The sequence below is a fragment of the Sus scrofa genome, chromosome 13 (assembly GCF_054392235.1).
Source record: "Sus scrofa isolate SSC_HxYL_T2T_F1_AM1 chromosome 13, Sscrofa_HxYL_maternal_Yorkshire_Landrace_v2.0, whole genome shotgun sequence".
Taxonomy (NCBI): domain Eukaryota; kingdom Metazoa; phylum Chordata; class Mammalia; order Artiodactyla; family Suidae; genus Sus; species Sus scrofa.
Genome location: NC_139395.1, coordinates 147,199,654 through 147,225,271, shown reverse-complemented (window position 1 = coordinate 147,225,271; position 25,618 = coordinate 147,199,654). Strand labels below are relative to the sequence as shown.

Sequence of the window (25,618 nt, the reverse complement as noted above, 5' to 3'; positions counted from 1 at the left end):
AGTTTGACCCCAGCCTGGGAACTTCCATATGCCACAGGTGCGGCTATAAAAAGAAAAAGGAAAAAATGGCAATTAAAAATTGTCCAAGCCTATGTATAGGAAAAAAGATGCAATAAAAACACCCTCACAAAAAGGAAAAAGAAAACAGACATTCGTGTACTTGAAGCTTTGAAACATCAGAACTACCTGTACTGTAAAAGAAGTTTAGAAACCTTAGAACTAAGATTCTGAATATTTGCTGGTTTACTGTCAGGGTCTTTGTCATGTGTAGCTGCAGAGGTACAATTTGCTATTCTTTCCTCTTTAGAATATAGTTTATTGAATAAACTGAGAAATTTTACATATAGCATGATCTCAGATTGTATTATATAGATCTTCTACCCTCGGTGACTTCCTTATTTTCCCCAAATATACCCCAAAAGGGCTTTGAAAAGGGTTTCAGATAGAAATTGTTTCTAGAGTTTAATTCATTATTCTCTAAAAACGTGCTCTATTTGCGAATGGGGATTTTTTTTTTTTGTATTTTTAAGTTCATTGATTTTTAAGTATAGTTGATTTACCGTGTTGTGATGATTTCTTTTGTACAACAAAGTAATTCAGTTATACATATACACACAGCCGTTCTTTTTCAGATTCTTTTCAAGAACAGGGAATTTTTTTTAACTTCTTTCTCTGTCTTCATTAGGTATTTTTCCCTCAAATTTTAGTTCCATGAATTAGCCAGCAGGGGGAGCTGTTACACTAGTCGGAGTTTTCATTAGTTCCGTGCCCACTAGTAGAGCTCCTGATACAGGTGTTTGTTGTTTTTAAACAAATTGCATGTTTGAGCATCCTTGTTTATTGACAGAAATTCTTAGAAGATTTTATCTTGTAAGTAGCAGCATAACAAAATACTGACTATGGAGTCAGTATAAGTTATGTCACTTCAGATATATCACTTAACCTAATTGCTTGATTTCTCTCTCAGTTTCCTCATTTTTAAATTTCGGGGCTATAAAAATATTTAGAATCATTGTTGAGCATTATGAGATAAAGAATTAAAAGCACCTTAGCACTGATTCTGGCATATTATAAATACTCAATAAACATTAACTTTTAATAACTTAAAATAATTGGTATATTCTCCATCATATTATTTTGTATAACAGTACAAGAAAGTATAAAAAAGATAATTCACTTGTCAAGTTCACATGGGTAGTTGGTTATTATTAGAACTGAGCCTGAAACCTGAGTTTTTGGACTCTATGCAAGAAGGTTGAGACCACTTGTGTTAACAGCTTTCTACAAAATGAATCCATTGCATATTTTTAAGTTATATAATATATTTTTAGTATTAAAAAACTAAAATACAGCTATAACAAACAAAACCAAATTTAATATCACTGAGAATTAAAAACAAGTAATTTTCTTAGGCTATAAGTATAATTGACAAAAGAAACATATTGTAATAACTCCTAGGAATAAGAAGCTGCAAATTAAAAGTACCATGGTGCTTTTCTTTACTTTCAGATCAACAAAAATTAAAAAGAATGAAAATTTCCCTTTTGGTGTGACTATGGAGAAATAAGTTATTCATATATGGTTGCTGGGCCTGAAAAATGTTTTGACTTTTCCAGAGGGCAATATAGCAACTATATAGCAATCAAAGCCAAAAACTTTAAAATGACACCCTTTGATCTAGAAATTCAATTTCTTAGGGTTTATTTCAGTATTTCTCAAACATTTTTGACCAAGTCCCACTCAATATACACGCATAAATAAAATTACAAAAATTAAAATTTCATGAAACAGGACTGTACTATTTGTAATACATTCCACTTTATGTCATTTCTTTAACATGCTGGTTATGACTTACTAAAGGGTTATAAGGCACATTTTGAAAAGCAGTAACCAGTTGTTGAGAAACTAATAGAACAAAGCACAAAAGCGTATATACAGTTGACCTTTGAGCACCCTGGGTTCGAAGTGTGTAGGTCCACTTACACATGGATTTTTTTTTTTTCTTTTTCACTGAACACCTCCAACAGCACTATATGATTTGTAGTATCTGGTTGAATACACAGATTTAGAACTGTGAATATGAAGGGCCAACTGTAGAGTGGATTTCAACTGTGAGGAGGGTAGGTGCTCCTAACTCCTACATTGTTCAACGTTCAACTGTATATTACATCATAAAACTATGAAAATGCAAAGAGGGAAACTGGAAACCTTTGACAAAGATAGGGGATTTTATAACTCATTACTTTGTAACCTTTTTTTTTTTTTAATACCCTTTTATTTTTATTTTATTTTATTTTATTTTTTTTGTCTTTTTGCCATTTCTTGGGCCGCTCCCGCGGCATATGGAGGTTCCTAAGCTAGGGGTCAAATTGGAGTTGTAGCCACTGGCCTACGCCAGAGCCACAGCAACGCGGGATCCGAGCCACATAGGCAGCCTACACCACAGCTCACGGCAACACCAGATCCTTAACCCCCTGAGCAAGGCCAGGGATCGAATCCGAAACTTCATGGTTCCTAGTGGGATTTGTTAATCACTGCGCCACAACGCGAACTCCATGTAACCTTTTAAAAATTATATCAATCTGCTATGTATGTGGCAGAATTTTACTATATCTTTATATATTTTATTGTGTAAACTCTAGATCATTTTAAGAGTGGGAGGGTCACTATTATAATTCCATCAGACAGTAGATATAAACCGAGATTTCCAGGGACATGGTCATTTTAACTATATAGTAAGTGAGAAAACAGCATACACAACAACATAAGATTGATTTTTAGAAAAAAATCTCTAGTCATAAAATATTAATGATAATTTCTGAGTAAGGAAATTGAATGTTTTAAGTTTCTACCATTTTTTCAGTTGTGTTAGTTTGTTTTGGTTTGGTTTGGTTTTTGGTTTTTTTGGCTGCACCCAAAGCATATGGAAGATCCCAGGCCAGGGATCGAATCTGAGCTGCGGCTGCAACCTATGCCACAGCTGTAGCAATACCAGGTCCTTAAAATCCACTGTGCCACAGCAGCAACTCCTCTACCATTTTTTAAAAGTTTCATTAAAAAGAGCGTGTATTTTTTGTAATGACAAAAAGTCTTACCTTTTTAGTAAATATATCTGGTATCAGAGACATGTAGAAACTTTTTTTTTTTTTAGGTCCGCACTTGCAGCATGTGAAAGTTCCCAGGCTAGGGGTTGACTTGGAACTGTAGCCACCAGTCTACACCACAGCCACAGCAATGCTGGATCCTTAACCTACTGAGTGAGGCCAGAGATCAGATCCGAATCCTCATGGAATACTAGTTGCGTTCATTGCTGCTGAGCCACAATGGGAACTCCTTTTTGGCTCTTTTTTAATATTGGCTTTTGCATTATCTGGAAGTCATCACTAAAAATTTAGTGATGAAGATTTGTTTTTTTTATTTTAATTTTACTTCCTTCTACAATATGGTACTCTGAAAGAGTAAAGCAAATCACAAAATTAACTTATAAATCGGGATGAAGACAGGTGCCTGGCAAGATCTTGGTAGTTTGAAACAAATGTTTATGAGATGATGATATGGATGTTGATCTTGGAACTTTCCTTCCCCCAGCCCAAATAGAGGCTGAAAAGTGACTTGATAGGTAGTGACAGTATGACTGTAAATGCTTGTTTTTAAAACATAAATAAGTATAGATGATAATAAAAGCTTAGAAATATTGAGAAAGTACTTTGAATAGCCGTATTCTGAGAAATTTCTCTATGCCTTTTTGGCCCTTTTTTTGGCTGCACTTGCAGCATGTGGATGGTCCCAGGCCAGGGATCAACCCCATGCCACAGCAGCAACCATGTGCATGTACATACATGCAGGCTTTATATATTGTGATATTATAGTTTGCCTTTTTTTCCATTCAACTCTATCTGGAGAATTTTCCTGTATTTTTAAGTTTTCTTCACAAATATAACTACCAATGGCTCTTACTTCTAGTCTCCCATTAGGATGTACTTGAACCATCTAAGGCAAAGGTTGGTAAACCTTTTTCTATAAAGGGCCAAATAGTAAATATTTTAGGTTTTGTGGGCCATTATGTTCTCTATTGCATCTATTCAACTCTACCATTGAGCACAAAAGCAGCCTTAAGACCTATTTTTTGTATCTTGTAGAAAAAAAGCGACAGTTTGAAATGAAAAGGAAACTTCACTACAATGAAGGACTGAATATTAAATTAGCTAGACAATTAATTTCAAAAGACCTACATGATGATGAGGAGGATGAAGAAATGTCAGAGACTGCAGCTGGAGAAAGCATGAATACAGAAGAATCAAATCAAGGTTAGATGTTTTAAAATTATCATTGAGACTCTTGTGATCCTTTGTGCCTAAATAATGTACTTTATTTTGCTTGAAACTTTTAAGAACCCTAGAAAATTTTGCTAAAATTTAGTTTTTATGCCAAGAGTTTCAAAAGTTTCAGTGCCTTTTGGCCAGTTTCAAAATAATAAGGTTTTTGTGCTCAAGAGTTGATTTAAGACCCTACGTTAATGTTATATGTCTATGTTGTTTGGTTTACTTGGCTTTAAGCAATGATGTTTTGTCTTCATATTAAGCTGTACTTTGTTTTTAATGTTTCAGATCATATTTTATCTGTCATAACAATGTAAATTAAGGTTTAAACTTTTTAAAGAAACGTGTTTGTAGTATGAAAGATTTGTTTTACCTTCCCTTTAGGTATAAGTACATCGTATTTCTCCGGTGTTGATTCTGTTGACTGTTAGGTAGACAGGTTACTTGGTCGATTTTGTTTGCTTTGTTTTTAAGTCTCAGACAGCCAGCCCCTGCAGCCTACCAGTCCTTGATCAGTCATAGGAAATTGATTTTATTTATTTGTTTTTAATAAGCTGTTATTCTGGCATTGGATACAGGTGGAGCTTCTATACCACGAACACAATTTTTTTTGCCCATCTACATACCCTGGGCTATAAACTAATGCTTTTTAGGAGAGATGTAACTCACTTTTATATGTTGTGGCTTGGATGGTTAAGTCTTATGAAAGTAAATAATTATTATTGTTGTGGTAAACACATATGAAATATAAGTGATTTTATGGTAGAACCTGATGACTGTCTTATTATGTCAGGATTACAATATTTTTTGTTATTCCATGTTATGCTTTTGCCTTTCAGTTTGTTTCATATAGCACTTCCATTTTTTTCACTGTAGTCTGTTTAGCTTATATTTAACTTGAAGAAACTTTATCTTGAGTAATTATTATTACATGTTTCTCTTCTCTTTCTTTAAATTTATTATCCCTTTTTAGGTGACCTGTCTCCTAGTTGGTCCTTGTTTCCCTACTGTATATAGCTCGGTAACTTCTTTGGATGTATTCAAAGTAAAATGTTTGATTATAACTTTTCATCAATTTCTACTCAGACTTAAGAGTGACTTTTAGCACTGGGAATACCATTCATTTGCCACTGGAAAGGGGATTTCTTTTTAAGCCACAGCTTTTGAAAAATGATTCTGGCTTTTGTCTATATCTCTGCCTGTAAAAACATTAGATTTCACAGATTTAATGCATAAATACATTTTTTTCGTTTAAGTATAATAATATATGGTTAAAATTTACATTAGCTCAATGCCTGATTTTTTTTTTTTTTCTTCAGTGGAGATGAAGTGCTCCTTACAGGTGGAATGTATCCTATTTAGCTTCAATAAAGTCCACAAAGGAGTTCCCATTGTGGTTCAGCAGTAATGAACCCAACTAGTATCCATGAGGACATGGGTTCGATCCCTGCCCTTACTCAGTGGGTTAAGGATCCAGTGTTGCTGTGAGCTGTGGTATAGGTCGCAGATGCAGCTAGGATCTGGTGTTGCTGTGGCTGTGTGTAGGCCAGCAGCTATAGCTCCAATTTGACCCCTAGCCTGGGAACTTCTATATGCCACAGGTGCAGCCCCCCCCCCCCTCAAAAAAAGGTCCACAGAGGATCCAGTGTTGTCACTGCAGTAGGTGGGTCACTGCTGTGGCATGGGTTTGACCCCTGGCCTAGGAACTTATACATGCCGTGGGCAGGGCCAGAAAAAGTCCACAGAGACAGAAAAGACTACATAATAGAGCATAGGGAAGAAAGTCCCTTATTTACATTCTGACTTTTTTGGAACCTTAAAATTTTTTTGCCAGGTTTTGAAATCTCCAGGTTCTATAGAACCCATTACTTAGCTCCCAGGCTAGGGATGGTACCAGAGCTGCAAATGCTGGCCTATGCCACAGCAGCAGCACTGTGGGATCTGATTCATATGTTCAGCTTACACCATAGTTCACGGCTATGCCAGATCCTTAACTCACTGAGTGAGACCAGGGATTGAAACCATGTCCTCATGGATCATGGGTGCTAGTCAGGTTTGTTACCGCTGAGCCATTACAGAAACTCTGGAACCCATTACTTTTTCATCATTGTCTTTCTCTTCTCTCCTATACTCGTGCCCGGCCTTACCTTTTTTTGTTTTTTTTATAAAAAGAAATGTGGTATGTTTAGACTCTGAGGAATATTTTATAATTTTGATATCATAAATGCAAATCTTTTCATAGCTTTGGATTTTTGAGTTGTAAAAAACTCATAGCTATCCACCTGTGATTTATTCACAGAAGTGTTCAATCTGAAACCTATTTGTTCTACCACTAAGTAGATGCACCTCTTCAGAATTTTTAGAGGGTATACAGATTCTGTCATATCATACTAGTTAGTCTGCATGGAATATACCTTACCTATTTTTTAGATCTTTCTATTTATCATCCATGGCAGTGGGAGGGAACTTTAGCTCAGGTAGTTGTTTTGGCAGTACTCAGCAAATTATGTTGCCGTTTTGTTTTTGTTTTTATCTTTGCAGGATCTGCAAGTGACCAACTGCAAAACAAATCACAGAGTTCATAGAAGAGATTTGCTCAACACTGTAATTGCCACATACAAACCCTGTTACTATAATATACTGCTTCTTGTTCTCTACAATTCATGACTTAAGTACCAAAATGCATACCAGTTATTATATATTGCCAATAATTAAATAACTTTAGAGACTAATTAGACTGAAAATGCCTAATTGATACATATATTCTTGTGCCTAATACTTCACCACAAATACAGTATAGTGTCATCAGTGCAGTCCAAAACTATATTACTTTTGTAAGAACACTGGCTAATTTGTATCAGATATGTAGCTTTTTATGTTTTAGAAGTTATCTTGGGTGGTGAGGGGATCTAATTTATTTTCTTCACTTCTAGATGTGATAGCTCTTATAAAAAGTTGAGTTTTATTAAAAATCAAAATCCATTTGGAACAACCGATCATACGCTGATAGATATTCAGTTTGAAAAGTATTTTAACACATGCCCTTCTGTTTAATTGAAAAGGATTATAAGAGTTACAGTTGCATTTCTGGCATACTGTCTTTAAAGTTCCTGTTGAGTTTCTTTTATGTTTAAAGGAAAGGATTAAACTTTATCTCATCAAAACTAGCTGTTTCCAAAAATAAATTATCAGGTTAAACTTGCTCTAACGTCTGCTCTTACTTTTTGTGTACACTCCATGGGCAGACTTCAGATCAGTTTTTAAATACATATGATATAGTCTCCACATTCCCTTTGTATACCTGTCTAAATCTCCCGCCTTTGTTTCTTACTCCTTTCCACATATACGCACACAATCCTTTACCTTTATAAAGGGTCATAAAGATTGTCATGATTTTAGTAACTTTTCCTTCTCTCACATATCCTGTCATTTGCTACAACAATGAAATCTTATTTTGACTATCAATGCCTATTGGTTTTTCTAATACATGGAGAAAATAGATTGAATAGCAGCAGTACTATAGATGGGAAATACAATTCAACTGTGGATTTCTACAGTTCTCTGATTTACAGCTTGCTAGTTAAAGTGCTATTATTAGTTTATTGTTTGACTTAATTAGACCTTAGAAAAACAACTGAGAGTTTTTATTTTTTGCATGATGAGAGAATTGTGTGTAACCAGTGATGATAGTTCCTAAATGTATAGACAGAAGTAATTCTGAACACATTTTAATTTAAAAACTTTAAATAGTCCCTGCTTTAAGGGAAAATGATAATGTATACTATGACAAATGTACTTTATTCTTTTAACACAGTAAGATTTGGACTTTTTCCCCTGAAATGAAGTGCAGTTCCTATATATCTTGGTTTAGTGATGGTTTCATTTCCAGTCAATTATTTGTGTCTTAATTTTTTTGTTAGCACCAAAAGAATTCATTATATGAACAGACTTTTAAAATAACTTCTGTATATTGTGTATATGAATTGGCTTTTATTCAACAGCTTATCTTCCACTTGCAAGTTTATGGAAATATCAATATGTCAAAATAAATAAAAAGTGGGAGAATCCTTTGCTGTTAGAAGAATGTTTTTATTTTGAATGTCTTTTTTTTTAAACGGGATCCAATCAGTACTTCTGAACTGCAGGTACAGTATTCTAAAACATGTTAGCTAGTAATACCACTGATTTATAAAGAAAGCAGTGTTTATCTCTGCTTTCTGAATTTAGAATGTTGAGGTATTCTTACCTGTTTAAACCTATTTGGGTGTATTTAAGCTCATAAATGTGTATGTTCATGCACACAGACCTCTGTTTCTAGTTTTCTCATTTCAAGTTCTTAGACTGTATCCACATGCTCTTTAGTTGTAGAAATAGCTGCTGTACATTGAAGGAAAGGTAAGACCTTTAACAACTGATCCTTTTGGTGTACAAACTCTTTCTTGAAAAATCACAGGTGAACTCTCATTTCTGCTTTCAGGAGGTAGGTAGTTATCTTAGAGGAATAAGACATGACGTATAGCATGCTCAGTAGGATTTTAGATGGTCACATGAAACTGTTTTCATTATCATGAGTTCTTAATTGACATGGTATTGAACTGTACCCAAAAAGATGAACTTTGGAGTTCCCATCGTGGCTCAGTGGTTAACGAATCTGACTAGGAACCATGAGGTTGTGGGTTTGATCCCTGGCCTCGATCAGTGAGTTAAGGATCTGGTGTTGCCGTGAGCTGTGGTGTAGGTCACAGACGCAGCTCGGATCTGGCATGGCTGTGGCTGTGGCGTAGGCCGGTGGCTATAGCTCCGATTAGACCCCTAGCCTGGGAACTTCCGTATTCCGTGGGTGCGGCCCTAAAAGGGACAAAAGACAAAAAAAAAAAAAAAAAAGAACTTTTATGACTCAAGTTAGGTTTTTCTGTGGAAAAAGCTGTCAATGTTCAATTCTAGCCAAAGTCGACTTAACTTTTAAATCAGTATCATTTTTCTGCTTAACTCTTCCGGTGTCATCTTTTCTGTTTATTCATTTTTCAATCTGAAACTCAGCAGTGATGCTCTTTATAACCTGCATATAAGGGTATTAAAGTGATTGTAAAAATAATTTTAAATTGAAGATTAAAGGAAAGTGCCGCTTTTCCTTAGACTTTTTGTTTTGTTTACACTTTTTTCCTTTTAAATTAGTACACTAACCATATTGTAATAAAATTCAGTCATATGACAGTTGCTTGTGTGTGGATTTTATTTTCTTGCTACCCAGCTACCTCAGGAGTATCTCATGGGCTAAGTGTTCTGGATACCAGGGGGGATCTTGGACTCCATTGTGGAAGAGTAGTTTTTATAGTTGCCCGGCCTTGTGTTAGGTGTCTATTATATAATCCTCAAAACAACTATCTAATCAGCACTTTGGAAGTGAGGAAAATGCTCTTGGCCAAGTTCTTCAATGTCTCATCCATGCCTTTTTAGATGTAGAAATTCCCGCATTTTTGAAGTTGCACTTGACAGGCAAACTTTATTCGGATTATGGTACACATCACATGCTTTAGGAGAAACATTTTTCAGGTGTTTAGTTTGAGTATTTTTTAGTTTAATCTTAAAAAAATTGTTAATTTTATTTGGGCTTTATATACCATTTAGGAAAAATCACAAAAGCACAATTATGCAGTGGCTGGAGATGTCTAAAACATGTGATATGGTTGTGTTCCACAAGTTTGTTTCTAAACAGGATGTTTTAACTTGAGACATGATTTTTTAAATAAAAATCTGTGTTATAAAGAAAGAACTGAACTAGCTTGTATGTACCTAAGGCAGCATTTCCCAGTGTGTTCGATGAAACCCTCAATCCTACCTGTTCCATGGAAAAGATTATAAAAATACATACATAGCATATCCTATTAAAGAGTCTGAGACATTCTGCATAAAGAACCTGTCTAAAACTTGGTTTAACCTAGCATTTTTCAACCATTTCACAACCAGCCCAGTCCCCTTTTCCCTCCAGTAGCACCCTAAATATGAGTAGGGGAATAGGCTGGGGTCTGTAATATATGAAAGCTGAACTTCTCCTAAAATAAGAAAACAGCTTACCATTGAAAGAGGAAAAACATGGTAGCAACAACTGTACATTATAGATTGTGTAAAATTTGCCAATCATAAGACTTTAATTTTCGGTAATTTATGCAAGAAACTGAAATACATACCCAGGGCACATAAGGGTATGGCTGATGTGGTTTGTTATAAGCTGCTGTGGTTTAGTATTGATAACAACTATTGCTCAAAGACTTGCTGCTCTAAGCAAATTTCCAAAATGTCTGTCCTCCCCATTAGCTCACATAACTGATTGACAAGAGCACATCTGTTATTGGGAAAATCAAAGAACAGATAGTAAGTGTTCCCCACGCCTTGGTTACTGCCCCAGTGTTTAGTGGGAGATGTTGGGGGTTTGGGGCTCCTACACTTTAAATTTGGGATTGACTCATCTAAGTTTATTTGAGGAATTATTTGGGGGAGGTAATGCTGAGAGGTGGTAAGTGAGGGTGGATTTGGCAAGTGTATAGTCATGATTTTATCTCAATTGCCCAACCTGAAATTTTTTTCGGTAAGTCTGCCAAGTGAGTGTTTAGCATTTCAGTCCATTAATGGAATTGGAAGAAAACTATAAATTTTTGTTCTCTGTTTAATTCTTTTGGATTGATGGCATTGTTTTGACTAGAAATAGAAGAGGATTGTGCAGGCTGATCTTAGGCATCTTAATATTATTTGACCTCACTTTTTAGGCAAAGGAATTATAAGCAACTTTGCAGTATATCTTAATCTTAATAAAACAGTTCAGCCTGAAAAAGTGTTAACCAGTAATGCACCTAACAAGTATAGGAAGAAGAAAGTTTAGTTATGTTCTTGTCCAGTTTTACTCTGGTATCTGCAGTGTCTCTTACATAAAGCAGTTACTTAAAAGAATATATTTTCATCTTCCTTTCTAAGAGATGCCTGTGTGAAAAATTAGGCACTTTATCGTAGGGCATCATGCCAAAGTAATTGGGAAATATGGGCAGAAGACTTGCCCTGCCTTTAAACATTTTTAAAGTTACATGAACCTAAAGAGCATATCTTTGGGGGAAGAAGGAAGGAGTAAGCTACATGCTTCTCTAGTCGTTCTGAGAAGGCCTTTCTGGTAGGAAAGCCTGGGCTAATTCTAATTAACAAAACTGTTATTTAGCGGATTTTTATGTAATTTTCCTGAAAAAAACCAATGTAAGTTCTCCAGTGACCCATGACAAAATTGTTACTAAGCAAGATATTCTGCAGAAATAAATATCATGTGACCATTTTTAAAACAAATCCAAAATGTTGGATTTCAAAAGTTGAAGCAGATTTGTGGATTGTTGCCAATATAGCCTCTGCTACCATTTTAGTAATCCCTAAATCAGGTTATTGGGAGAAGGGTTGGGTGAGAGGGTCTGTGTCAAGACCACATTATGGGAGCGCCGCTGTAGTTTGAAACATTCAGGAAATGTGCTCTGGTTCAGTGCTAACTTTGAAAGGCAAAGTGGTCCCTGCTTCCACAAGTGGGAGTATGTTGAGTTTTTTATGGTAAATCACAACATATAGAATTCCACCTAGGAATTTTTTAAGCAGCCCTGGTTTGGGGGTGGGGGGATTAGCCAGACTGCAAAGTGAATTGGACCCAGAATAGTAATCTCTATTCTAAGTTTCAGGCACTGTTCTGAAGACCTAGACTGGAATCATCTGAAATTTTAGTCTGGATGAGACACATTAATAAATGTAAAGTTGAAAGATGTTTATTTTTGAGATGATTTTTTTTTTTTTTTTTGGATCTTTGCCCCACCCACAGTATATGGAGGTTCCCAGGCTGTAGCTGCTGGCCTACAACACAGCCACAGCAACTCGGGATCCGAGCCACATCTCCGACCTACAGCACAGCTCACGGCAACGCCAGATCCTTAACCCACTGAGCAAGTCCAGGGATCAAACCTACATCCTCATGGTTGCTAGTCAGATTCGTTTCTGCTGAGTCCCTACGGGAACTCCCTAGACAATTGTTAAATATTAAGGCCAACTGTTTGCCCAGGAATTTGCTGGGCAATGTACATAAAAAGGTAAAATAAAAGTTGGTTCTTAGAAAAAAAGGTAAGGTATTACTGTGACCAAAATCAAAAGATAGAAGAACAGAGGGTTCAGATGTCTATTGGTTACATCATGTATCTCACACATATCAAACATTTCTAAACTGAGCTCTTTTATTTTTCCTCCAGTTCTTAGTGGCATTCTGCCCATATCAGTTAACTTAGCACCATATTATTTCTCAACTTTGATTCATTTTCTCAAATATGCAAAAACAGTCTATTAGTAAACTCTTTTGATTCTACCTCCATGATAAATCTCTCCCCTTCCCTAATCCTCACTGCAGTATCTTAGTCAAACAACCATCATACTTGACCTGTAACTACCACAACCTCCTAAGTGATTTCATACTTCCTAAGTGATTCTATCCCTTTCCAGTCCATTTTCTACAACAGCAAGTATTGCTGCCCTACTTAAAGTCCTTCAGTGATTTCTCCACCATCTTCTATGAATGAGTCCTGATTTCTTAGAACAGCTTAACAAGACTGTCCTGACCCTTAAATACCTCTTCAGACCTTCTTGTGCCACTTTTCTGCTAAATTATTAGGCATACTTTTCCTTTTTTTCAGTTTCTCCAGTTCACTAAGTTTTTCCCTTTTTTTTAGGGCCTAGGCACTAGAAGGTTACTCTCCCTGAAATGCTCTTCATATGGCTTTTTTCATTATTTAGGTTCAGATATAACTTCTCCGGAGGTGCCATTCCCTGACTATCTTATCTAAAAAATGTTTTTCCTATGATTCTTAGACTCTTGTTTCTTTGTCTGGTTGGTTTGCTTGGTTGTTGCCTGACTTCCTCATTGGTAGGATCTTTCTTACTCTCGTATTCTCAGAGCTTGGTATGGGTCAATTCAGTAGAAGCCTCAGTAAATGTTTGCTGAATGTACAAAAGGAAGACAGTTGTTTATAATGTGATTTACCTTCTCCCCGTTACTCTTTAGCATTTTCATATACTTAACGTTTGAATATTAGAAGTGGAAAGGGTTTTATCAACTAGTCTAATGGTCATTGTTTTTCAGAGAAGTCAACCAAAGCAAAGAGAAGTCAAGATTACCCAGCTGGTTTTTGGCAGAGGAGAGGCTGGAATCTAATTCCTCTGACTATTTACACAATAAATCTCTCCTTGGATTGACCAACTGTGTGCTGTCTTGTCTTAAATGGAGGGAGTTAAGAATTAACTCATATGGCGTTTTCTTCATGGCTCAGTGGAAACGAATCTGACTAGTATCCCTGAGGATATAGGTTTGATCCCTGGCCTTGCTCAGTGGGTTAAGGATCTGGCGTTGCCATGAGCTGTGGTGTAGGTTGCAGATACAGCTTGGATCTGTCATTGCTGTGGCTGTGATGCAGGCTGGCAGCTGTAGCTTGGATTCAACCCCTAGCCTGGGACTCTCCATATGCCACTGGTGCGGCCCTAAAACACCCAAAAAACACAAAAAAAGAATTAACTCATTATTCAGGATTATCTGAAAATGAGTTCTTCCATTCGAGTAAAATTTCTCAAAACTGTATTCAAACTATGACTTCTCTTTTTTTGTTATAGTTAACATACACTATTATGCTATTTTCAGGTGTATGGCTTAGTGATTCGTTATTTTTATACACCATGAAATGATCACCATAATAAGGCCAGTTACCATCCATCACCATTCAAAGCTGTTACAATGTTATTGACCTTGTTCCTTAGGTATACAAGATATCTCTGTGACTTATTTTATAGCTACAAGTTTGCACCTATAAGCATGTTGGAAGTAGATCTTGCTAAAGGATGGTGCATCTTGCAATATTCAGATACCAAAGACCCCAGACATCATCTTTATTTACCGACCCTGGTTTGTTCTTATCAACATTGCTTATTATACCGTGTGAAAGACAGTCTTGCCCTCAAGAGCGCATTGAAAGGATTTTTCCCAATCCTTAACATGCTGATCTCTTACAAAAGTAAGACATCTGAGGGTAGTTACCAACTTCTGGATGTGGCCTTTGTGGCTGATTTCCTTGATGCCAAGAGGCTTGTCACTTCCAGCTTCCTGTCTTTGTTTCTGGCTGTAATTGCCAAAAAGCTCACAATGGGTGAATAGTTTGCTACTATAATACTCCCTACTTGCTTTAGGAAGGTCTTTAACATTTCTGAAAAGATAATCAGTTGCCGGGTTCTCTGGTCCAACCAGAACATGAGTCCAAAAAGTTACAAATTTTGAGAACCAGACTTTAAATACTTAGCTTTCTCTTCTGCCCTAATTCTGGAAAATTATATTACGTGTGTTGACAAGATTCTCCTGAAGAATTAAAATGGAAGGGCATGTTTTGCCTTATTCTTCTTGAAAGCTATTTTTCTCAATTATCTAAATGCAAGTGAGTAAAACTGAGAGGACTTTTCAGTTACGTTAAATGATGAGGAGTTCCCTTTGAGGTGCAATGGAAACAAATCTGACTAGGAACCATGAGGTTGCAGGTTCAATCCTGCCCTCGCTCAGTGAGTTAAGGATCCAGTGTTGTCGTGAGCTGTAGGTCACAGATGAGGCTTGGATCTGACGTTGCTCTGGCTGTGGCAAAGGCCGGCAGCTGTACCTCCGATTAGACCCCTAGCCTGGGAAACTTCATATGCCACCGGTTCAGCCCTAAAAAGAAAAAAGACAAACAAAAACAAAAACAAAATAAATGATGGAAAGGTCATTTGCTGAATTTACATAGTCAGAGGGTACCAAGAAAAGATAGAAGAGTAGGAGTTCCCGTCGTGCACAGTGGTTAACGAATCTGACTAGGAACCACGAGGTTGCGGGTTTGATCCCTGGCCTTGCTCAGTGGGTTAAGGATCCGGCATTGCCCTGAGCTGTGGTGTAGGTTGCAGACACAGCTTGGATCTGGCATTGCTGTGGCTCTGGAGTAGGCTAGTGGCTACAGCTCCAATTCGATTCCTAGCCTGGGAACCTCCATATGCCCTGAGAGTGTCCGAAGAAATGGCAAAAAGACAAAAAAAAAAAAAAAAAGTGTGGAACCTATCTTGTATATTTCAGATACTCTACTACATATATTACATGAATTAACTTATTTCGTCCTCCAAACAATGGCTAACAGGATAAAGTCTTCATTAAATTTAGGGTCACCTAGAGTATGTTTATCTTGGTGAGAATTGATTTCATTGGCCTCATGAAGGTGGAAGCCACATCGCAAGGGGCTGAGGAGTGAGTACAAGGTGTGGAAACGGATATTGCATGTGTAGGCAACTTGTTCAAGAACTTGAGTTGTGAAAGGGAAGATGAAGAAGTGGTACAGAGATTTGTATATTTATATTTTAGAAAATGTTTAAACTCAGGAGATGAGAACGTTCATCCTTTGCATATAGGTAAAAGCACATATTATCAGATAAAGTTTCAAATAACGTTTGAAAAAGAAACCTATGAAAGTACCTGATGAATTACCCTGCCTTGCTATTCTTTGAAATAGTTACCTCCCTATCTATGCACGTTATAATGTACACATAATGTTCATTCAGCATCTCATTGCGGTGTCATCTCAGCCTGTTCTTTTAATGCAGTGCCTACAGCACATCGTTTTCTGCAGTGTAGGTTTATGAGATCTATATTAATATCTTCCATTATTTTCATTTGCCTTCAAAAGATCATCTATTTTAAAACCATTAATTAGTCTGTAAACAGATGGCACAACAATTAAGGAATCTTTTTTAGAGCCAGAGGCTTTAGTTTATATTGTTAGAACACCAAGCTTTATGGTTTTTTGTTCACACATTAACAAAAGTTATTGCATCCAAAATTTAGTTAGAAAAATTTAAATAGCTACTGATGGCAAAAAAAAAAAAAAAAAAAAAAAAAAGGCTGCTGAGAAAAACATTACATTTAAAATTACCATCCTTTATCTTGTGTTAAATGAAATTTTGGACAGTAAAAACGGCAGGTCTTAGAGAAGGGGGATATTCCAATGCCCTAAAACAAAACACTTGAGCACAGACCTAGACAGCTTGGAACTAATTTTGGAACTCAGCAGTCAAAGCAAAATTCTTCCAAAGGATATCTGAGAAAAAAACAAGTTTACATTCTTTTGTTTAAACTCAATGTGTACAAAAACTAAACTCATAAAACCTCCCTACCAAACAATGCCATCTTTGTGGAGCAGTGTCTGCCTGTCACCCAATGCTCTGCAAGGCCCTCTTTGATGCCCTCCCTGCCCTCACCCTTACATCTTGTAAGTTATAAGCTCTGTCAATGTTACCTTCAAAATAGCACTTGAATCTGTCCTTTTTAAAAAACATCTTTGTAACTCCTTTCAGTCTGATCCTTCATTACCCACCCTCCAGCTAGTCTCATTCCTTCAGTCCCTCCTTTGTCACCCTTTCTAGTATACATCCATTCTATTCCTGGATGTTAATTTCCTTTTTAAGACAAATGTAGTCATATCTTAAAATATTCCAGGTTCCGAAGACCCTGGTTCCCTACAGCTTACAGGATAAAAATCACAACTTATTTCGCCCTTAGGTCCTTTATGCTCTGCCGCTGGTCCATCTTTCCAGCCCTATTTCTTTCTCCCCTCTGTCTGTCCCCTGGGTTTGTGTGAAACTGGACTGCTCTTTTTTACAGCAGCACAGCTCTTGCGTTCTCACCTTTTTCTTTTCTCTATCAACTCTCTGTCATTCTCACCTCTTCTGTCTCTTGGGTCAAGACTCACCTCTTTCATTAAGATTTTTCGTATGTCATTTTTTCCTTTGGGTCCCTATTACATAATGCATGTTTTTCCCTTCCCACATTCTGCTCTGTGTTATAATTATTTGTGTATCTGTCTTCTCTTCCCTTGACCTAATTACATCTTTCCTATATTTTCTAACACATGGGAAGGTGCATGACAGATGTTTAATTATTCTTGAGTCTTGAGGTATATTGACTAGTGAAGCATTAGCATGTGATTCCAATCTGTAATGATGGAGCCCTAGGGTCGGTTTACAAGATGATGTAGGCAGAAGGACCAAGAGGAAACGTGGCATAGGTTCCAGTGCCTTGGACCTATTTCTTTATCGGATGTAAGAAAACATTCCAGCGGCACGACTCTTAATTCCTCTATAGATCTGGGCACCAAGCAAACTTGCTGGATTGTGAAGGTATCTATATGCAGATCCCAACACATCAGGCTCTCCCAGACACATCTCTTCAGCTTAGTTTGAGCTTTTATTCACCCTGTGCAAGGCCTTACAATATTCAAAGGAGATAAAGATTGGCGATGACATGGTCCCTCTCTCACAGGACTAGAGTAGATTTGGCTTGAACAGCTGTCTGCTTCTAAATCCTGGTTAGCAGAAAAACATAGTGATATTTTATATTTCTCAGTGACATGTGGGTCCAAGGAGATAAAAATGTTAATTTCAGCAGATGTGCCGGTTTTACTCAGGGAGAAGGTGTCAGAATACTGCACCATCACCAAAAATAGCTTCTTGAAGGCACTGGGTGCCTGAATTTAGAAAGATTAAAAATAAAAACAAAAACATTTTGGAGTTCCTGTTGTGGCTCAGTGGTTGACGAGTCCCACTAGGGACCATGAGGTTGCAGGTTTGATCCCTGGCCTTGCTCAGTGGGTTAAGGATCCGGCATTGCCGTGAGCTGTGATGTAGATCACAGATGTGGCTCAGATCCCGCGTTGCTGTGGCTCCCACGTAGGCTGGTGGCTACAGCTCCGATTAGACCCCTAGCCTGTGAACCTCCATATGCCGCAGGAGTGGCCCTAGCAAAGGAAAAAAAAAAAGACAAAACATTTTAACATACTTTTCAAATGGTGGTAAAATATGCTATGCTTTATACAAGGACATGTTCAGTGTGCTTATTTATTAGGACAGTTTCTTGCATAACCCAAATGATAAACATCTCTGCCAAGTTTTTATAAATTCCCAGAGATTTTTCATCTGCCTCTTGCAAGTTATTTACTGATATGGGAAGACTTGTTTAACAGCATTTTGTTATCCACATGCATCTTAATCCAGTTTTGAAGAGAATTTTTATTTTGGCTGCTATTCAGTTCCAAGAGAACAAATTAAGTAAGGTGGGTGACTGTAGCTGGTTGGCAGCTGGGTTTTAGAATAGCTTTGTTCTTAATCTAGTGTGCTTCAATTACACATTACTCCAATTTCCTTCTTAGATTCAAACAACAAAAATAAGATTTTGCTGGAGTTCTTATTGTGGCCCAATGGGTTAAGGATCTGACTTAAGCAGCTCAGTTCACTGAAGAGGTGGGGGTTCAATCCCCAGCTCAGCACAGTGGGTTAAGGATCTGGCATTACCACAACTGTGGCTCAGATTTGATCTCTGGCCCAGAAACCTGCATATGTCGGGGTCTGCCCAAAAAGAGAAGAAGAAGAAGAAGAAAAGATATTGCTAAATACTGTGAAAGTAAGGGAGAAGTTACTAAAATATGGAATAAGGTGATTTTGTGGACATGGAATCCCATTACACTGTGGAAAATAGATGACGCCTTTTAATTATCACACAAGGACGGCAGAAATGGCATGACTGTGATACTACTACATGTATTTGGTTTTACTGAGATCGAAATCACTTTTCCTAAAAGGTAACAAATACAATGAAATTTCAATATGACGTAGGTCATAAAGTGCCTCCCATAACTAACATGAGATCCTCTGTAGATCTGAAAACAGGGGTTACCAACAATATTGACAAAGTCTGTGCCTTGGGTTATTAGCTAACCTGACAACTGTAATCCTTATACATTATGTAACATCTGTATTGATTTTTCTTTATTTGTCAGGTTCTTGAAGCATCTTATAAAGAATATTGTGTTGATACAGACTATAATATATCTTAGAAGATCAGAGACTGTCTTTCATAGAAAATATGTACATCAAGAGACTTTTGGTGCAAAGAAACAAAATCCTTAAGCAAATGGGAATTTATGGCTCTCATAACTCTAAAGTCCAGAGGTAGATAGATCTGACTTTAGAGGTGGCTCTGTTTCCAACTTTTTTTTGGCCATGCCTGAGGCATGCGGAAGTTTCCAGGCCAGGGATGAAACCTCTGCCACAGCTGTAACCAGAATCAACAGTTGTGACACTGCCAGATCCTTAACCTGCTGAGCCACAAGGGAACTCTTCCACCTTTGACTCTGCTTCTCTCTGTGCTGGCCTCACCCTCTCTACCTGGTGGTCGAGTTGGCTGTTGCTGCCTTAGAGCCTCTCACTCACAGAGACCTGAGATGCCAGAGAGAGAGCATCCTTCCACTAAGCTCAGCAAAAATCCCCTGGAGAACTATGATTTGACCCAATCTGGAGCTTGTGCTGCTCCTTCCTGGAACAGTCACCCTGTATGTACATGGTGGGAATGGAGATGGCAAGAGGGCAGATGGAGGACTCCTGGCAAACCTGGATCTCATCTTCACTCCTCACCCAGACTGAGGGACCAAAAAGAATCACTAGGGAAGAGGGAGGGCTGGTCCCCCAAGGAAGGAGCCACAGGCAGATGAAGGCTTGTAGTGTGCTCATTCAAACCCTGTATATTTAAGCACATTCAGAATATTGGGGGAGGCTAATTTCATGTATTGCCTAAACTCTATAATATTTTATTTAAAAGAACATTTATGTAAACATTTATATGCATTTAGTTTTTCTGTTTAAAAATGTTTTTTCTTTACAGGTGAATTTTCTGCTTAGAAAATAAATTGCAGTTTCTGAATTAGTGAAGTCTACCTTAATGAACACAACTGGTTGTCCAACTTGGTAACTGATAGTAATAATGACTAACATTTACTGAGCAGTTTAGTTCTAGAAATTATTCTGTTATATATGTAATGTTTCATTTAATCTCCGAAACAACCCTAATGTGGTAGGTAGTGTTACTGCTACTCTTTTACAAATGAGGAAATGAGGCACTGAGAAAGTACATACCCTGTCCAGGGCCACACACAGTAAATGGTGCACCCAAGAGGCCAACCCAGGCCATTTCTAGAGCCCGGGCTCTTCTTAACAAATGTACTATATTGCTGCCTACGTCCATGTTACACCTCTGTTGCCTATTGTTTGTGTTGGTCTTTGCATATTTTTGCTTTCATTATCTTCTTACCGAATGCGTCATAAAATCCCAGTTCTCTGCCATGGCCTGCAAAGCTATGCCTAACCTGGCTTCTTCCACCTCTCTAGCATCAGCTACCACCATCCCCCCTGCTCACTCTTGGCTATTCCTCAGAGAGAAACACCACTCATTCTGACTTCAGGATTTTTTTTTTTTTCTGTCTTTTTGCCTTTTCTAGGGCCCCTCCCACAGCATATGGAGGTTCCCAGGCTAAGGGTCTAATCGGACGTGTAGCCACCGGTCTACACCAGATCCACAGCAATGCGGGATCCGAGACACGTCTGTGACCTACACCACAGCTCACAGCAACACCAGATCCTTAACCCATTGAACAAGGCTAGGGATTGAACCCGCAACCTCATGGTTCCTAGTTGGATTCATTAACCACTGAGCCACGACGGGAACTCCCTGACTTCAGGATCTAAACAAATTCTTTTCCCTCTGCCTGGACTGCCCTTTCCCCAGATTATTGCCTAGCTTGCTTTCTTTTCATTCAAGTCTCTGATGTTACCTCCTCTCTGCTCACTCTATAACCCCACCTTATTTTATTTTTCTTCATGGCATGTAATCGCTCTTGCAGTTACCTACTATTTGTTCCTGGGTTTGTCAATCCTCCTTTCCACTAGAATGCAAACCCCATGAGGGCAAAGATTTTTGTCTATTTTGTTCACGATGTGTTCCTGGTATCTAGGGCAGTGCCAGGCATACGTAGTAGGTGTTCTCTGTTTATTGAATGAACAAATCTAGTTTCTCCCAAGACTCTAAGAGATAGATAAGGGAGAAAATATATCCTTTTTATAGTTGAAATGATCTCCGAAAGATGAAATAAATGCCTCAAGTGTATTGGCTATTGATTGGATGGGACTAAAGTGAGACTAAAATCCCTCCCTCTTGACTCTCGATCTGGACAGCTTTCACTGTGCCCCCATGGTCTGCCTGATGTCATCTGTTTTTCTCTTCTCTGCATCCAGACTGGTTACAAAACATTTCTGAAATTACTGTCTACATAACTCATCACAGTAACCAAACCACAGCTAAGATGGATTATAGTTTGAGAATTCTTAAGTTAGTGGCCCTAACTTTTGTTGTTTCTTGACTTGGTTTTTCTACCGTTAACACTTTGAAATATCTGTAAATCTGTGTCCTTTTCTCCATCTCCTGTTCCATATGTGGTTAGAATATTTAGCAAAACCCAACGTTCGCATAACTTGAGTGAATTATTTCATTTATTCCATATGGACTTGAATTCCACTCTTGTGTTTACTGATATACGTCATTTCATCTCTCTGGGTCTCAGTTTCCTCCTTTAGTAAATGAGGATAATAATAGGACTTACCTCATCAGGCTGTTCTGTGGATGAAATGAGGTTATGTAAAGTGCCTGACATGTAGTAACAGCTCAAGAAATAGATTCTGAGCTGTGTCGCTATGTTCTATGCAGTCATTGTTGTGAGAATACAATGAACAAGCCAAATCTGCTCCCGTCTCCCTCAGAACTTTCAGTCTAACAGGGAAGATAGTTAAAGAAATAAACACAACACATGTGAAGTACTTTGGGGGGGGTGCAAGGGTGTCAACCTTGGAGTTACCCTTGACTCCTCTCCTCTCATACCCCCACATTCAATCCATCAGCAAATTATGTCAGCTCTACCTCCATAAAACATCCAGAATTTGGCCTCATCTTGCCACCTCTTACTGCTGGCACCTTGACCCAAGCCTTGATCGGCTCTCACCTGCATCAATCTAATAACCTCCTACTTGGTCTCCCTGCTTCCACCCTTGTCTCCTCCAGTTTGTTCCCCATAGAGCACCCAGGCTGGTCCTGGTAAAACTTGAGTGAGAGCATGTCATTTGTGTAGGCAGAATAATGCCATCTCCAAAGTTGTCTATGCTCTAATCCCTGGAACCTATGTCTATATTGCCTTATTTGACCAAGGGAATCTGCAGATGTGATTAAGGACCTTGAGATGTAGAGATTATTCTGGATTATTCAAGTGATCCCAGCCTAGTTGCATGAATCCTTAGAAGTGGATAACCTGGAGTTCCCATTGTGGTTCAGCGGAAACGAATCTGAGTAGTATCCATGAGGATGCAGGTTCAATCCCTGGCCTCGCTCAGTGGGTTAAGGACCCAGTGTTGCTGTGAGCTGTAGTAGGTTGCAGATGCGGCTCAGATCCTGAATTGCTGTGGCTGTGGTGTAGGCTGGCAGCTGTAGCTCTGATTCAATTCCCAGCATGGGAACCTCCATATGCTACGGGTGTGGCCCTAAAAAGACCCCCCCAAAAAAAGAAAAAGTGGGTAATCTTTCCTGTCTGTGGCCAGAGGGAGACATGGCTACAGGAGAATGGTCCCAGAAATGTATATTACCAGCTTTGAAGATGGAGGAATAGGACCTTCCACAGAGGGCTAACTGTACTCCTATTTTCAGAAAGTTTTACTATGTACGTAATTAAAAACGGGCTAGGTCAGAGATCTCATTGTGGCTTAGCGGGTTAAGAACACGACTAGTATCCATGAGGATGTGTGTTCGATCCCTGGCCTCGCTCAATGGATTAAAGACCCAGGGTGCCAAAAGCTACAGCTCAGATCTGGCGTTGCTGTGGCGGTGGCTGTGGCTGGTAGTTGTAGCTCCAATTCGACCCCTAGCCCGAGAACTTCCATATGCTGAGGGTGGGGCTTTAAAAAGAAAAAAAAAACAAAAAACAAAAAACCATGAGCTAGATGGTTCAGAATGCAAGATTTTGCTTATGGGGCTCTTCAAACTGCAGATTGTGACTCACAAGTGGGTCATAGACCAATATGGTGGGTCTAAAGCAGCTTGTAAAAAACAATAACAGACAAGAAAACAGAACATAGCATTTGGGAAGGGCAATACTTCGTGTGTCTTGCCATTTCTGTTTCAATCACACGTACGTCTACATTCCACTCGCACTCCTTGGTCACGAAGTTAAATATATATCTGACCATGGATCCTGGTTTCGCAAGTTTGAGCCACCCTGCAGCAGAGGACCTGTTCTAACTCTCGTTCTGCAGGCTAGCTGTGTCACCTGGGGTGAGTCCTTTCCAGGATCCCTAAGGTTTTTATGGCTCTGTAAGAGCATGACGCTTCATACAGGAGGTCCTCCCTGTTGGTCGTGTGGCCAAATGTCTTGCTGTGACCTACAGTGAGCTAAAAGGCAAAACCCAAGCACTCCTTAAGGGACAGCCCCAAGGAAGCAGTTGGCAAAGCAGAGCAGCTGCAGGCGGCTGATTTCAGATCCCAAAGTACCTTGTGTTTCCAAGTTAGGCAGTGGGCGGAAAGATGGGGAAGTGTGAATTGCTTATCTCCATAGTGCCACCCACCTCGGCTGCCTTCACGAGTCCCATCGACAAGCTGCCGACAGCTCTGTGGCAATGCCCCGGCTCACCCTGGCCCCTTTAAGCTGCCAATTATGGGATCAGCTGAAGAGAACAGTGAGGGCTGGTATGTCCATCAGGAGACCAAGGGGGCTCTGAGTGCCCGATAGTCATCTCTGTGGAATTTCTTTGCCAGAAGTTGCTTGGCAGACCAGCTGTTCCCTGGGCGGAGGGGAGGGTTGGCTCTGGCTAATTATGTGTATGTAGCAACTTAACCAACGCCAGTGGTGATACACATTCCCTTTGTCAGTGGCCGCAGGCCCCTGGCACTAGCCCACCTCTTAGTTTTGCTCTAACAAGTTTTCTGAGTCTCTGAGAGAGGTAGGAAAGCCAGAGTCAGAGCTCAGAGGAACTGCAGCCCTGGGGACTGGGGCCAGGGGAGTTAGATGTTCTCTGTTCTTTGAACGTAGTGATGTAGTGACCAGGTAGAAGCCAGAGTTCACCGAAACAGTATTACACTTAAGGCTCTGAGGGCCCAGGGTGGGCATGGGGTGGTTAACCCCTCGTACCCCTGACCTCTGCCACTTCTCTAACAGTTTATTCCTTGTTCTCAACATTTTACTAGCTTGAAACATCATCCTTCCCTCTTGCATTTCCAGAGTGCACACATCTGGCGATTTGAATGTGTAGTTGTGGATTTATAGCATTTGGGCAAGCAGCTGTTTTGGTGCAAAAGGCCATTAGGAACGTCAACACTACAATGTTTTAAAAAAGAATGCTTCCCTCTAGTGAAACAAGACCTCTTTTAAAAAGTTTTTTGTTTTTTGTTTTTTTTTTTTTTTTTGTCTTTTTAGGGCTGCACCCATGACATATGGAGGTTCCCAGGCTAGGGGTTGAATCAGAGCTGTAGCTGCCTGCCTACACCAGAGCCACAGCAACTCGGGATCTGAGCCATGACTGCGACCTACACCACAGTTCATGGCCATGCAGGATCCTTAACCCACTGAGGGAGGCCAGGGATGGAACCGCATCCTCGGGGATACTAGTCAGATTCGTTTCCTCTGAGCCATGATGGGAACTCCTAAAAAGACTTTTTTTGAGGTCAGTATTGTACTGCAGATCTGTACCATGATATTGGACAGTGCGTTCAAAGGAACTAACAAAGAGGTAAAATTTGTGAGCTCTTCCTCCCTCTTTTTCTTTTTTTAAAACAACAAGCCACCTTTTCGTTAGGAGGGATTAAGGAGTGAGGTAGATAGCTTTTCTAGTAAGGGGCATATTTGGCTCTATTCCTACTGTTGATAAAAATTGAAAAAAAAAGTTTTTAATTTCAGCCATGCAGGTCAAAACCTTGGTTTTCTCTATCAGTGCCAACTTTAGCACATGAAGGAAGAAGAGGAAGAAGACAAATTTATTTCTGTTGCCTTCTACATCCCTAGCACCTCCGCCAAGAGGCAGTTACAGGGAAAAGCCAGATCTTCAGAAGAAAAGCAGTACATGTTCCTCTGAAGGCTGTGGGTGGCACAACACTCGTGTGCCCCTGGCATCAACTGCAGTGAGAAAGGAGGCCTACTCTTCACTGCATACCCCTTTGTACATGCGCAAACATTTAAAATATTTTTATCATAGGAGTTCCAGTCATGGCCCAGCGGAAACGAATCTAACTAGCATTCATGAGGACGCAGGTTCGATCCCTGGCCTCACTCAGTGGGTTAAGTTTCTCGCGTTGCCGTGAGCTGTGGTGTAGCTCGCAGATT

The 25,618-nt window shown here is 38.9% G+C and overlaps 1 protein-coding gene across 1 annotated transcript in view; it reads left to right on the top strand.

Moving 5' to 3' along the window:
* The window catches only part of PPP1R2 (protein phosphatase 1 regulatory inhibitor subunit 2), a 29,024-nt gene extending 19,491 nt beyond the window's left edge, over positions 1-9,533 (top strand). The window contains exons 5-6 of the mRNA XM_021070085.2: positions 4,140-4,307; positions 6,861-9,533. Coding sequence (XP_020925744.1) covers positions 4,140-4,307; positions 6,861-6,904 — 212 coding nt within the window. The 3' untranslated portion in view covers positions 6,905-9,533. The remainder of the gene's footprint in view (positions 1-4,139; positions 4,308-6,860) is intronic.
* Positions 9,534-25,618: the final 16,085 nt, after the last annotated feature.